We start from the raw sequence: 15,540 nt of genomic DNA on the forward strand, positions 1-15,540 counted from the left end.
AAGAAGAATTCTGTTAATGACTGTTAATATGTTACGTTAACATACCAGACACTTACCACAGTTCTGTCTGTACGTCATGTAGCTGAAGGTGTTAGCGTTAGCATACGTACACCTATTCACCATGTTCTCTCATCTGTTATTATTTTAAACTGCATTTTGGTTCTTGGTCTTGGATTTTATCAAATAAATGTCCCAAAAATGCGACTTATACTCCAGTGCGACTTATATATGTTTTTTTCTTCTGTATTATGCATTTTTTGTATCTTTTGAATGGGGGAAAAGTCATGCACGTAACAGGAAGCTGAACTTTAACAACACTGACGGGTTTTATTTACATGAACGAAATGCAAACTGCAATATTTATTTATGGTCAACCAGTTGGCCATTATGTTTTGGATTGGTCACTATTATGTGTATAATGCCAAACATAATCAAAATAACCAGCGTTTTGGCGTCTGAATCAGAAAAGGTTTATTGCCATTGCCAATAAAACGGCCTATATAAAGTCAAAAAGGGCGTGTCTGCTCCTTGACTCACACAAAATGCATAAATATGACTTTTCTTCCACTTCAAATACAACAGACTTCCATGACGTAAAGCTTAGACTCAAAGTTATGTACAATAACTAAGATGAATGTGTGATGAATCCTGTGATTACTTTGACTGTCCGAGGCTTTCTGATCACACAAATATTGCTTTTGTGGTTTTTGTCCATATCGCCGGCCCCTTTGGCCCTCTGGGTGAAAGCTGTGCTCCTTTAAGTGTTGGTTAGAGGAGGGGCAGGTGCAGCGGCTGAGGAGACGCGCTCGCCGTTTCTTAATTACAGTCGTGACAAAAGATCAACCCATCAATCAGACGGACCGGACTGTAACTGATATGCTTTAGGTGACGTGAAGGAAGTGAAGTTAACGAGGCGCGGCTCTGTTTGAACTGGAGTTAGACCTCACTCCGAGCGCTGTTTTAACACAGATGTCTACAACGTGCGAGACCATTTGTCCTTTTGTTTCATTAAAGTGGCATTAAAGTCACGCCGGCATTAGCCAGGACTCATCGAACCCCTGAACAAGAAGTAATAAGTAATAATAATGACGCGCTCCTGAGAATGTGCCGTTTAAATACATTGTGCTTGTTTTCTTTAGATTTATATATTTGTTTACAGCAAACGTGAGGGTGCAAAGTACGTCTTATGTTTATTATGTAGGAGGTTATGAGCCGTTACTTCAAAAAGACGCACTATGACTTTTCCGCTTGGCACTGTGGATAAAATATCGATATATCGTGATACTGAATTTGGTGACATGGTAGTGGTATCGTGGGCTGCTGTATTGATATATCGCCACCAGTCATTTTTGGTATGATATCCTGAATTATTTTGAGACAGCGCTTCAATTTTGTTGCTTGTTTTAAGAGAAGAAACTTGTTTTGACCGTTTCCATGAATAAAATGGTGTATTTCATTTTGAGTTTGTGCAGGTCGTCGTTAACAAAGACAAATTTTATTCAAATGTATTGGTTTCTTTAAAAACATAGCGATATCGTAGAATATCACGAGCAATACATCAATTATCGCACATATCGCAAAATCATGATATCGCATTGTGAGCCGTGTATCACATCAAATTGAATGTGATACACAGCGATACACAGCTTGTGATATTATCGTATCGTTTGTTGCGTATTGCATCGAATCGCGATATTATCGTACCGCGAGCCGTGTATCGCATCAAATCGGGAGGAACCCTGTGAGTCCCAGCCCTAGATGTTATTGCTTTGCCTGGAATGTTCCGCCAAATGGCATTAAATGTATTAGCGCAGCACAATATGTTGCAAAAGTACATTTATCGCAATACTGATTAATGCAGTGATAAATATTGCGAGACTAAACCAGCCTCGGTTTAGTCTTGCTTTGGTCTCTGTTGATTTTCCATCTTTACCAATACTTCGAGGGATGAACTTCTTTGTGGGAATATACCGTATTTTCCGCACTATAAGGCGCACGGTCAATGCATGTCATATTTTTGATAATTTTTCATATATAAAGCGCATTAAGCGAAAACAAAACTTACACCACACAAAATCGCTTCCAGGTCAGTGAGCACAACCAGAATGAATAACCCAAGTTTTTAATTCATTAATTTGTTTTTTGAGAAAATGAAAGGCTTTTAGTGCGGAAAATACGGTAACTGCTATGTTTGTGTAGAATCTAGAATCTTCGTGTAGATCGATATCGCGGTCTGTTGAAATATCGCGGACTAAAACTGGAAAAGTACTAGTTTTCTTCCACTTTATCGCGCTGGTCCAATGATAAACCACTTTTCCCGTCCGTGATATTGTGGCGGTTCTTCAGTCAAACGCAGCCTCTCCGTCACCTCACTTATGTCTAATTATTGCCGTTCAAACTCCCCAGTCAAATGAGGTCAGCACAGATTAGATGAATATTAATTATTCAAGTCCAATCTGACCGCAACTCTGTCTTAATTTCGTTTTTTCTTTTTTAAATCGTCAGCCGTTCTCCTCGCTTGATTCGGCAGACGGACTTTACTCTCCAAAACCACTTAATGTCTCCGCTCTTTGTCTGCCGGCCCCACATTGATATTTTCATTTATCATTCATGTGTTAAGGGACTTAGCTTAGCGGCGCGCGTGTGTGTGTGCGCGCGCGGTTTATGGTTTTATGCCTGCTACCACTTAGCATTTAATAGGTCATCAAAACAATAATTGCAGCGGCCTCTGGGAGAAGCCTGAGTACAAACCCACAGATTATTGGCCATTGAAGGTGGAGCCTTTGTTTTCCAGAAATAAAATAGTGCCGAGTGTTGTTGTTTATCTGAACTGTTCTGTTTCAATGACGGGAATTTAAGAATATGAATGGTGTTTCGAGAGGTTTCAACAGGTTTTGGATTAGATGTGGCACTATATTCTGATCGTGATAATGTTGTGATTGTTGTTTTGGGAAAAAAATTCTAAATTTGAATATTGCTACGAAAAGAGACGATTAAAATAGAAAAAAAAGTTGAATGTTGTAAACTTTCAAACGGTTGCCAGGTTTTATTATTCTACAGTTTTAAAAAATGACACATTATTGTTATTGGGATACTCAAAACAAAAAAAACATAATAATATAATAAAAATAAACTAGGGGTGGGTGATATTGACCAAAATAAAATTGAAAAAATAATATCTAATTTTTGGTCAATATCACCCACCCCTAGTTGTTTGTTTGTTTTCACAGAATTCAAGACTAAATAAATGCACATTTGCTCTTTAAAGGTCGACCAATTCAACAAAGTCATACAAAAATATATACATTTTGAAATCTGCTTGAAATTGTTGTTTGAAAAATGTTCAGTATTTTATCAACCAATACATTTAAACCTCTCATAATGTCTCAAAACAAAGGAGGAGACGCCAAACTCTGACTTTGCAATGGAAAGTGATTTTGGACATTTATTTTGTCATCATATTTTCTAAAGACGGATAAAGCTGATTATTTCCAAAGACATTATTTAAAGATGTTTTAAAAGACGACCGCGGCTCATTTTGGCTGAATGAACTCTGACCCCCTCTGACTCCTCCCCTCTCCCCCGAGTCGTGTCTGAAGTGATATTGACGTTTTGCACCGACAAAGGACGAATTCTCCCGAGGCCGTCTGCGCCTACAACACAATCTGTCAATCGCTCAACACGCGCCGGTGCGAACGTGGCTTCACTCGAGCTGAACGCCGCCGCCGGCTCAACACGCGCCGGTGCGAACGTGGCTTCACTCGAGCTGAACGCCGCCGCCGGCTCAACACGCGCCGGTGCGAACGTGGCTTCACTTGAGCTGAACGCCACCGCCGGCTCAACACGCGCCGGTGCGAACGTGACTTCACTTGAGCTGAACGCCGCCGCCGGCTCAACACGCGCCGGTGCGAACGTGGCTTCACTTGAGCTGAACGCCACCGCCGGCTCAACACGCGCCGGTGCGAACGTGACTTCACTTGAGCTGAACGCCGCCGCCGGCTCAACACGCGCCGGTGCGAACGTGACTTCACTTGAGCTGAACGCCGCCGCCGGCTCAACACGCGCCGGTGCGAACGTGGCTTCACTTGAGCTGAACGCCGCCGCCGGCTCAACACGCGCCGGTGCGAACGTGGCTTCACTTGAGCTGAATGCCGCCGCCGGCTCAACACGCGCCGGTGCGAACGTGGCTTCACTTGAGCTGAACGCCGCCGCCGGCTCAACACGCGCCGGTGCGAACGTGACTTCACTTGAGCTGAACGCCGCCGCTGGCTTTTCGCATTAACATTATTAAGACGAGATGGATACGATGTGAAAGAACTTTATTGATTTGGCTGTGCATAAACTCACTCGTCAAGATGGCTATATTAATACACAGTAAAGTAGAAAGTAATGAAGAAAAATGCTCTTGCAATTAAATTCAAGATAAAGCTATTTGGAGCTAATAATAATATAATTAAATAAATTTAATTATCTGAGCTCAAAGTGTTTCTAAGTGTTGAGAACAGCTATATCTATTGTCTTTATTAGTTAAAAATATTATTTGGATCGTTATCAAAGGCATGGTTATAGTACCTTGAACTTTGAACTGTACCTCATTTACTTCAGTTATTTAAGTTTTAGGGACAATTGTGAGCTGTTCTATTGGATAAGAACTCGTGCAAAAATCATGATGAAAAACTCGACAGATGAGAAGAAGAAAAAAAAGCCTCAAAAGCAAGAAAAATGTACAGCAATTTGCACAGGAAGCGCAGAATGCAACTGTGGAAAAGGACGTAATATTCATCTGTAATTATGTCACGTCACGTTGCACAAAGACGTCTGCTGCTTCACACTTTGTACAGAACGTTTCCCCGTAGATTATTACGATAGAAAAGATGAGTTTAGGACATCATGGAAAAAGTACAAGAAAGTACAACACAAATAAAGGCCTCAACAAACATGATTATTGCGTTAGTTTAGCTAATATAACTCGTGTCCAAATGCAATGCTCATGGACGTTTTTGAAATGCATACTGTAAACTGAATACTCATTTAAAAACATACATTCTAAAAAAAAAATGTCTTAGCAAAAAATTTGCTGCCCAAAATGTATTTTTCTTGAACGCTTTTGATGCTTTTATTTCCTTCTCATCTCTCGAGTTTTCATCATCATTTTGCACGTGTTCTTATCCAATAGAACAGCTTACTATTGTCCCTGAAACTTAAATAATAACTGAAGTAAATGAGGTAAAGTTCTAAATTTTTGCTGCCCAAAATTTTGTTTAAAAAAATTGCGCTCGACACAAAAAAAAAGAAAAAGGAAAAAGAAAATTCACACAAAAAGTGATATTTTGTCGGAAAAAACACTATATTTCAGCCTGATGATGAAATAAAACTACATGAAAAGATTGTAAAAAAAAATACATTCAAACAGGTTTTAACTGGTGGCGTTTGCGTTGTGCACGTGGCAAAGCCCTCGCACCCGGTTGGCCACACAACAGTGGGCGAGAGCTTTTCCAGCCTGCACTTCTTCTTCAGCAGCAGATCTTTGTGTGAAGCCTGATGGACTGTCTCCCTGGGATTACATTACAGACCATTAACACCATTAAAAAGCCACTAAAGCCACTAAAACCTCAAGAACCAGTAACCATTTAACCATTAGGACCCACAGGAAAAAGTATCTTCACTCCAGAGCGCTCGCCTCTTCGCCTCTTATCTCCAGGAACCCAAATGGGATGTTAAGTGCTTATTTGTCTAATATATCGCCGAAGACAAGTCGGTTCATATGTCTTCATGCGCCGTCGCTATATGTTTACAATGACCATTACTATTTAAAAAGAACAACAATAATTCCACATAATCTGGACTATTATTGTTAGAATTGTATCATGAAGCCGACACTGTGAATTTAATTAAATGTTTAAAAAAAAGAGCAATATATTGCACAGTAATACATTATTTACTGTTATATTTTTTTGCAACATAGACAGACATATTATAAACTGGATTGAATGTAGAATTATAACCTCAACTATGAAGCAGCAGCAAATTAAATATAAAATAACAATTTATTTTTTGATATATTAGAATATTGCTAATTGTATACATTTGCAAATATTGATTTCTCTGCATTTACAAATAAAATGTTCTTTTTTTAGATTTGTTACAGCTAATTTATTTAAATACATTCAAAAGGTTCACGAAGTAACATTTTAACTGTGCAATGTTTTGTCAATGTTTTTGAGTAGAAAAGAGAGCACTTTGTCTGTAGCCAAACACGTTTCTTTCACTGCTTTTATTTTGAAAGGGAAGGAGACATTTTTGTGCTTCTGCATGAATGAAACTGGAACGATGAAACCTCAAATGTGCAATGAGATTTGACTTTAAAACTGTTAAATAAATATGTATAACTGAAAAAAAAAAGAAAAAGAATGAAGCCGACACTGTTATTAAATTAAAGTGGCATTAAAAATAATTTGTCATTTTTAAATATTCTCTCTCTATTTTTGCCACAGTCTGGTTCGAAAGGTAAAATATTGGAGGGAATCGTTTTAATGCAAAGACGTTCGGGCGGTTTCGGGTCACCTTCCTCTGGAGCGTCGTTTGACTGACGTGTGCCACTTTTATCACCAGTCGAACGATGTTTCTGATGAAGGCGACGGCCGCTTTGACTCACAAACAAACCACAGTATTTTAAAAAGAAGACGTGAGGAATTTCTTCAATGGGGAAAATGAAAAATATCGTCCTGCGGTTTTCCCAAAGCTACACATGCGTTCGCACATTCGGGAACTTACAGTAGCAACCGAGTCCGCCATTTTGAAAGGGTCCACAACAATACGTCTACTACATACGATATACAGGATATATGAGGCCAAAATGACAAAAACCTGCGTTCTGTCAGGACATTGATGAGAGCTTTGTCGTGTACCTTAGTTTGCCGTTATCGTCTAAAGAATCAAAGTATTCGTAGCTCATTACGCCGTAGAAAAGGATGCAGTCGTGGTGGTTGCTAGTATATCGCGCGCGTGCCCCTTTCAAAATGGCCGCTATGGGGAAGTCCCTTTGTATTTTTGTATCTAACGCCGTTCTGATCCTCTGCAAAGCTCTCTCTGTCAGAGCCTTGTCATTGGAGGAGAACTTCTTTCAGAAAAACTGGGTTTTAGACACTCTTGTATGGGTTTGCTTCTGATGCTGCTGATGCCTGGCAACCCTGAACCTGCCGGACCTGACAGGTGTATTGGTCTGACCACGCCCTCCGGCTGATCTCCGCTCTATTAAATACAACGACCATCCATTTTCTTGAACGAACGTTGCCAATTCCAATTCCGATTCCTTTTCCTGTCTTTTGCAGCAGTTGCACGACGACGTACGTGCTGGACGAGGACGAGCCCTCGTTCCTGGAGGCCATCGACTACAGCGGCGAGAGCAACGACGACGAGATCGAAGCAGAGACCGACAACGCCCCGGAGGTCCACGAGAACCTGGAGCAGCTGTCGGACTCGGACAACAACCAGCGGGACTGAAACGACGACCACAAGGGACTGAAACGACGACCACAGGGACTGAAACGCCAACCACAGGGACTGAAACGACGACCACAGGGACTGAAACGAACAGGGACTGAAATGATGACCACAGGGACTGAAACGACGACCACAGGGACTGAAACGAACAGGGACTGAAATGACGACCACAGGGACTGAAACGACGACCACAAGTGACTGAAACGACGACCACGGGGACTGAAACGACGACCACAGAGACTGAAACGACGACACGACCACAGGGACTGAAACGCCAACCACAGGGACTGAAACGACGACCACGGGGACTGAAACGCCAACCACAGGGACTGAAACGACGACCACAGAGACTGAAACGACGACACGACCACAGGGACTGAAACGCCAACCACAGGGACTGAAACGCCAACCACAGGGACTGAAACGACGACCACAGGGACTGAAACGAACAGGGACTGAAACGACGACCACAGGGACTGAAACGAACAGGGACTGAAATGACGACCACAGGGACTGAAACGACGACCACAAGTGACTGAAACGACGACCACGGGGACTGAAATGACGACGACGGGGACTGAAACGACGACCACGGGGACTGAAACGACGACCACGGGGACTGAAACGCCAACCACAGGGACTGAAACGACGACCACAAGGACTGAAACGACGACCACAGGGACTGAAACGACAACCACAGGGACTGAAACGCCGACCACAGGGACTGAAACGACGACCACGGGGACTGAAACGCCAACCACAGGGACTGAAACGACGACCACAGAGACTGAAACGACGACACGACCACAGGGACTGAAACGACGACCACAGAGACTGAAACGACGACACGACCACAGGGACTGAAACGCCAACCACAGGGACTGAAACGACGACCACAGGGACTGAAACGAACAGGGACTGAAACGACGACCACAGGGACTGAAACGAACAGGGACTGAAATGACGACCACAGGGACTGAAACGACGACCACAAGTGACTGAAACGACGACCACGGGGACTGAAATGACGACGACGGGGACTGAAACGACGACCACGGGGACTGAAACGACGACCACGGGGACTGAAACGCCAACCACAGGGACTGAAACGACGACCACAAGGACTGAAACGACGACCACAGGGACTGAAACGACAACCACAGGGACTGAAACGCCGACCACAGAGACTGAAACGACGACACGACCACAGGGACTGAAACGACGACTACAGGGACTGAAACTACACAATCTACAAGGACTGAGACGTTAACCTCCACTGAGACTGAAACATAACCTCCACTGAGACTGAAATAACCTCCACTGAGACTGAAACAACCTCCACTGAGACTGAAACAACCTCCACTGAGACTGAAACAACACACACAGCAAAAACCGAATATCTACATGAGCTAAAAATCACTTCACTTCTGTGTAATGATCTTAGATAGAGTCCCTTGGACCGTCGTTGAGCTTGATTTGGGCTGAGTTCACGTTAGGCCTGATTGATCCTGCTTTAGGCCGTTCCCTGAGGGAAATAAGTATTCGAACACCGGGCAATTTAGCAAGTTCTCCCATTTAGAAATGATGAAGTAGTAATAAGTAATAACCAGGTTTGCACACACCGATTGCCCAATCCCAGTAGGGATGGTGGATGGTGTTCTTGGCATGGTCCTCGTCCTTCTTCTTCCTCCAAACACGACAAGTGGAGTTTCTACCAAAAAGTTCTATTTTGGTCTCATCTGACCACATGACTTTGTCCCATGACTCCTCTGGATGGAGATGATCATTGGCAAACTTCAGACGGGCCTGGACATGTGCTGACTTAAGCAGGGGAACCTTCTGTGTGATGCATGATTTTAAACCATGACGCTGTAGTGTATTACCATAGTAACCGATCCTCCTGTAGTTCTGGGCTGATTCCTCACTTTTTTTCTCATCATTGAACCCCACGAGGTGAGATCTTCATGGAGCTGCAGTCTGAGGGAGACTGACATCATCTTTAGCCTCTTCCATTTTATAACAGTTGCTCCAACAGTTGATCTTTCTTCACAAAGCTGCTTGTCAAAGCCCCTTAGCTCTTTCCAGCTGTAGTGGAGGTCTACAGTTCCATCTCTTCTGACAGCTCTTTGGTCTTGCCCATGGCAGTAGATGGAGTCTCACTGATTGTGGAGTGGACAGGGTCTTTATGCAGCTAACAAGCTCAAACAGGTGCTACAAATTGAGTGACTGCGTTATTTCATTCTATATGTTATTATTATCTCTTATAGCAACCGCCAACTAAAGTCTAAAGACTAGAGTAGATGGCGGTTAATGCACCTTTAGTTGGCTGCCAGCCGCCATTAAAAACAACAACAAACGTCACTCTGCGTCTGGTTTAAAAGGATAAGTGGAGTGAGGTGGACTGACAGCTCTGAACTAACAGAATTCTTGCTGATTGGCAGGTGTTCTAATACTTGTTTGCATCAATAACACACAAATTATATTAAAATCATACAACGTGATTTCCGGATCCTGAAAATGCACCGACGTTGAAAATGTCAGACGCCGTAAAAAGTGGGAGAACTTGCAAAATCGCAGGGTGCTCAAATACTTACGTCACTGGCAAATATGATCGAAACCAGTGGGAGAAAAAACCTGGTGAAGCCATTTTAACTCCGGTGGATATTTGTGGTCGATACTTTGTTCTGGATTCCCGTCGGTCACATTTGCTGGTGTGTGACTGTGGAGCCGTGTGTTGGTCCTCAGACTCACCCACAGCTGTATTATCCATCAGGATGTCACTGAATGTCTGCGCTCCACAGATCTGCTCTTCATTCAGGGCACTACGCACACACTCGCTCCAAACGGAGGCGAGGACGAGCTTTTAAAAGAGCTTTTTCTTTTATTCTCGGCTGCATTATACGCTTAGAATTACACGTGGACCTTCGAATATGTCACTTTTTTCTATGCTATTAGTTTATGTTGACTAAACGTTTGAATCGGATTAACCTTGAATCCGACTTCTGTATGAAATGACATGCAAAAAGATGGAATAATACATGTAATTCAGGTCGGAAATGTTTGCGTAACAATTTTGTCGAAGGGCTGCGATGGTTAATCGTGACTGGTCGACTTTAAAAAAAATTGATAATAATAATCTAAAACACATGCCAAAAACACCTTTTTTATAACAAAGACAATGGCATTATTAATTTAAAATATCAAAAAGAGAATAAACGATTAGAGCTGCATCTTAAATTCGTAAATATACTTTTTGCCTTCTTCCGTCACCATTTTTCAAACTTTACTCAATTTAATATATTTAAAAGGCCCCAATGTCCGATAAAAGTAATGGTTTGAATTCTCAACTAATGTTAAAAATATATATTAATAAAAATGACCAGTCGACCAGTGAAATAATCGTTGGTCGCAGCCCGAGTTTGTTCATATCACTGAACCGCGGCCTCATTTTTACCATTTCATTTGATATTTATCGTCCCCGAAAGAACATTTGACCCGTCCTTCAATATGGGACGGACTGTGGAGTTTGGTCAAAATCTTGATCTAAAATGTCACGTACCGTATTTTCCGGAGTATAAAAAATGCAAAATAGAGAAGAAAAAAACATATATAAGTCGCACTGGAGTATGAAATGCGGTTGCAAGTGTGAGAATAACAAATAATATCACATATAAGTCGCTCCAGAGTATAAGTATATAAGTATAAGTATAAGTCGCACCCCGGCCAAAACGATGAAAAAAGACTTATAGTCCAGAAAATACGGTACTACTACGGTCACTACAATACCTGTACAAGTATGACTTTGACTACAACTGATGTGAGACTTCTGCTGCTACTTCTACTACCTGGATCCTCATTTGCCTCTCAAACAAACTCAATGTGCAGTTCCTGGACTGTAGAGAGCGTACTATTCAATTTAGACTCCGCCCATATGTATACTATTCTGCAATTATTTTTTATTTTTCGAATACAGTACAGCGTAAAACACATACTTTGAAGACGCACAACTACAGTAGTTGGCGGTAAATGCACCTTCTCAGTTGGCTGCTAATTGCCATTAAGAGCAACACAACGCAAGTAAACAACAACAACGACTCCGCCCATCTCTCTGCGCTCCCTCAGACCTCTGCAGATTGCGAGAACTGGATCGCCCCGAAAAAGAACGGCTTTGAAGCGACTCGACTTTTTACATTTTTAACCGTTTTGATTTGTTTTTCGCATTCGCGCTCATTGTTAGGTGTAAAGTCGCACTGTGTAACTTTTCTGGTGGAGGGTTGGACACCTGCTGTGGCGTTTAATGCTCGGAAATCGCTCGGGGAAAACGCGCACTCTTCCTGTGAGTGGGGTTCGCCTCTCCGCGGATCCGATCTTCCCCAGAAACGCTACAGGACGCTTCTTTAACCGCGTCGCGAATGACACGTGCGCTTTTCCTACTCTGTCATTTTAGTTCTTTCGGCTGCTCGCTTTATTCCCAATACCACTTTTAAAATGTTTTATTTAATTGACGAACATTTTGTACATAATATACGCACTTTTTAAGCTAGCGCAAACTCAAAAATAAGTGGAACTCTGAAATATTACTGTTATTATCGTCTTAAGTCATTCACATTATTTCAAATCAATAAACCGTCTATATCACATTTTGCACTTTGGGTATTTATAGTTCTATACGCAAAAAAAAACCTCACTTTACAAAAGAAGTCGGTACTGGACGCGTCGCCGTTTTTCATATTTCTAGAGATGCTACTGACCAGATTTATAGCGACGCAAACTCGAGGCGAAACGACGCTTCTTTTTGAAAAATTTTGGCTCATTTGTTTGGAAATTTTTGAAAGTTGCGTTTTTTTTAATTACAGCTTTTATTATGAGTTGTTTTGGCCCTTTTGTTTTGCGTTAATAGACCCAGTAATGACCTAAGTCTGTAATTAATATGTGCGTCTTATGAGCATTTGATCAACATCGATGTGACATTTTTTTTATCTATGTATTTTTTTGCTTATTTTTGTGGAGTTCATTTACGGTCATAACGAACAAAAATCGAGCTTGCGTAACGACCTAAGAATCGACTTTATCCGATCCAATAGGAAACCAACGTGGAACGAAGAGGCCCTCAAAAACATCATGATTTTCTGTAAAAAGCCTCTTATAAGTATATATACTTTATAAGTCGTTTTATAAGCTTTTTTTTTTTTTTAATGAACGCTTCTTGACCCGTCACGATTATTATACCAAGTTATTGCTACATTTTCAACATTATGGGGAGATTTTAGTTATCATTTATAAACTCTTAAAAAAAAAAATGTATTCGGTCTTTTCTACCTCAAAAACCTAAAGATGTTCTGTTTTAAAAATAATGAATAAACTTAACTACTAATAATGAAGTAACTTAATACAGGAGCGGTCGTCAAGCTATTTATATTTAAATTATTTATCTATTTATTTTTTTAATAAACGCTTCTTGGCCCGTCACGATAATTATACCAAGTTACCATATTTTCCAGCCAAAAAATGCATAATAGAGAAGAAAAAAACATATATAAGTCGCACCCCGGCCAAAACTATGAAAAAAGGTGTGACTTATAGTCCGGAAAATACGGTATTGTTCAATTTTCAGCATTTTCGGCTCATATTCTAACGTGAGCGCCTTTTCTTTCCACTACTGGGGAGATTTGAGCGATTTGATTTGCTTGCGCGGTAAGATTAAATAAATAACTTGTACAAATAATGAATCAACTCTTTTATTGTGTGTTTATCCATTGCAGCGCTTCCTGGTCACCTGGTTATCGGCAAAAAGTAGTTTCAATATCTTCGTTTCGGCCCTAAACGTGTCCAATACTTTTTCTGTGCGTGCGTCATTTCACGATTTATGCTTAAAACGCAGATTTCTGCTTTTCTCAAGCAATATCTCGTGACAGTTTCTTACCTTTAGAAATATATAAACTGAAAAATGTCCCGTACGAACTGGAGCCGCTGTATTATCCTTTTATGAACCTTCAAGTTACGTCCATCCTTTTGAGTTATCTCAGTGTATTCTTCAGATGGTGCTCCGTAAAAGCTTTATAAAGTCGTGGAATTGTGTCGTTTTCGCTGTACAGCTCGAGCGGCATGGCAACTTTGTCACGTTTTACTTATTATTCTTTGTTTGTGGCGTACGTGCGGGAGTTATTTAAGTTATTTCACTCGATCCGTCCCTTCTCGTCCCCTAATCGCTTTCATTCAATTATTTCCTTCCCTCCCTGGCTCTCTCGAGGTTTTTTTTTTTCATGTTACACAAACGTTATTTAGTCGCCGTAGTGGGAAGTGTGTCGTGAGTCGGAAAATGAATCGATGAATTAGCGACCGTAGCGCGTTGAGAAATGTTTACGCGAGGTTTATTTATCTGAAGCGAAAAGGAGCAGAAGTGTTTCAGAGCTGCTGTTTGTCCCTGACACGCAAGAATTAAATGTGAATGTGATACAAACCGTGCACTGTTTTCATTTATTCATTCATCATCATCATTATAGATCATGAAATGGGCTAATGCTAACACTGTACACAGCTAATGCTAACACTGTACACAGCTAATGCTAACACTGTACACAGCTAATGCTAACACGGGCGCTTGTGCTGCCAAAGCGCTATAAACCAGGGGCAAAAAAAGTGTGTATTTTGATATATCTCAATGGTTCAACTGGAGATGGAACGTTAAAAAGTATGAATATATCAGCTTTAGGATATTATGGTGATAACAATTGGGTCGTGATGTCATCCATGTGATGTTGGTGGTCGTCATGTGTGTTTGAAAGTGGCCGCACCCAAAGTTTTGCCCATGAAGTCGAACACAAAAGTAGGTGGGTATTTAATAAAAGTTCAAGAGTCAAAATGAAACTGCTGTGTGCTGTCTGCGTTTAAATATGAAGTGTTTTACGGCCCGAGAACCAGGAAGTGTAAGCACAGAATACAGTGGAATAAATCTGAGCTGCTGCAAACAGTTTCAACGACCGTATTTTCCACACTATAAGGTGCACTGTCGCTTTTGGAGAAAATGAAAGTCTTTTAAGTGCACCTTATAGTGCGTAGAATACGGTGAACTGTTTTTCATGTTTTTTATAGACCTTGTGGCTCGTTGCGCATACAAACTCGTGCTTTACAATACAAAAAAGATCAAATAAAAATGATTATCTGGAAATAATGATATAGTCCAATAGAAACTGATGAATAAGGCGACAATCTGATTTAGAAATAAACGTATAAAATAAAAGGTATATAGTGCGGAAGCAGACCTAAACCCACGTTCAGGTTCAGGTCCGGACCTAATGAGTCTGGACCTGAACACATTCCATATTTGCATCATGTTATAACAGCATAACACAAGACACTGTGGCTCAATTAAGTTGAAGACACATGAACAAAGACGACTATCAAACACACGGCTGAACTGCAGTGAAATAAACTCAACTTGTCTGATTTATTCACAGTTTTTTAACAGAAGTTACAATTTACAAATCACAAGCTACGAGCTAGCTGCTAAACTAAAGCTTAACAGTTAACACTCGTTCATGTGTTTTACTTGAGGAACAAGAGCATGTTGAGTATTGTTGACAGGGTCTGTCAGGGTCAAGGGTCAAAGCAGCTGTTTCATCTGATACAATGTTTTCCTTTAGATACATTTCCACTCCTTTAATGTTGCAGACCTCAAGTTCATACTTCCCAACTTCTCTCTCATCCCAGAGGGGAGATAACGCAGAAAGCGGGAAGTTGCCCCCCTAAGAGAGGGAGATTTAACATTTTATCAGAATCAAGAGATAAAAACAAATAAAAACGAACAAAAACACTGTAATGCGAGCCACATGACAGAACCGTCCCCCGGTCTTGAACCTGTATTTATTTATTTTTGTCGGTTTGTCATTTTCGCCAGCGCCGAGTCCAGCGACGAGTCCAGGGCCGAGTCCAGGGCCGAGTCCAGCGACGAGTCCAGGGCCGAGTCCAGGGCCGAGTCCAGCGCCGAGTCCAGGGCCGAGTCCAGGGCCGAGTCCAGGGCCGAGTCCAGGGCCGAGT

General features: G+C 41.5%; 2 protein-coding genes across 3 annotated transcripts in view; both read left to right on the plus strand.

The window, feature by feature from the left end:
* Positions 1–7,600, plus strand: part of agtpbp1 (ATP/GTP binding carboxypeptidase 1) — a 54,721-nt gene extending 47,121 nt beyond the window's left edge. Inside the window, exon 26 of one of the 2 annotated variants that reach the window (XM_072432855.1) lies at positions 7,332–7,600. In XM_072432855.1, coding sequence (XP_072288956.1) covers positions 7,332–7,503 — 172 coding nt within the window. In that variant the 3' untranslated portion in view covers positions 7,504–7,600. The remainder of the gene's footprint in view (positions 1–7,331) is intronic. The other variant, XM_072432856.1, reaches the window with a different exon arrangement.
* A 6,214-nt stretch (positions 7,601–13,814) lies between these two features.
* Positions 13,815–15,540, plus strand: part of LOC140346679 (uncharacterized) — a 3,100-nt gene continuing 1,374 nt past the window's right edge. The window contains exon 1 of the mRNA XM_072432857.1: positions 13,815–15,540. This exon is cut by the window's right edge and continues 1,374 nt beyond it. Within this exon, the coding sequence (XP_072288958.1) occupies positions 15,333–15,540 (208 nt within the window). The 5' untranslated portion in view covers positions 13,815–15,332.

This window comes from Eucyclogobius newberryi, unplaced genomic scaffold (assembly GCF_026437365.1).
Source record: "Eucyclogobius newberryi isolate DKJ021-1_F unplaced genomic scaffold, fEucNew1.0.hap1 SCAF_6, whole genome shotgun sequence".
Taxonomy (NCBI): Eukaryota; Metazoa; Chordata; class Actinopteri; order Gobiiformes; family Gobiidae; genus Eucyclogobius; species Eucyclogobius newberryi.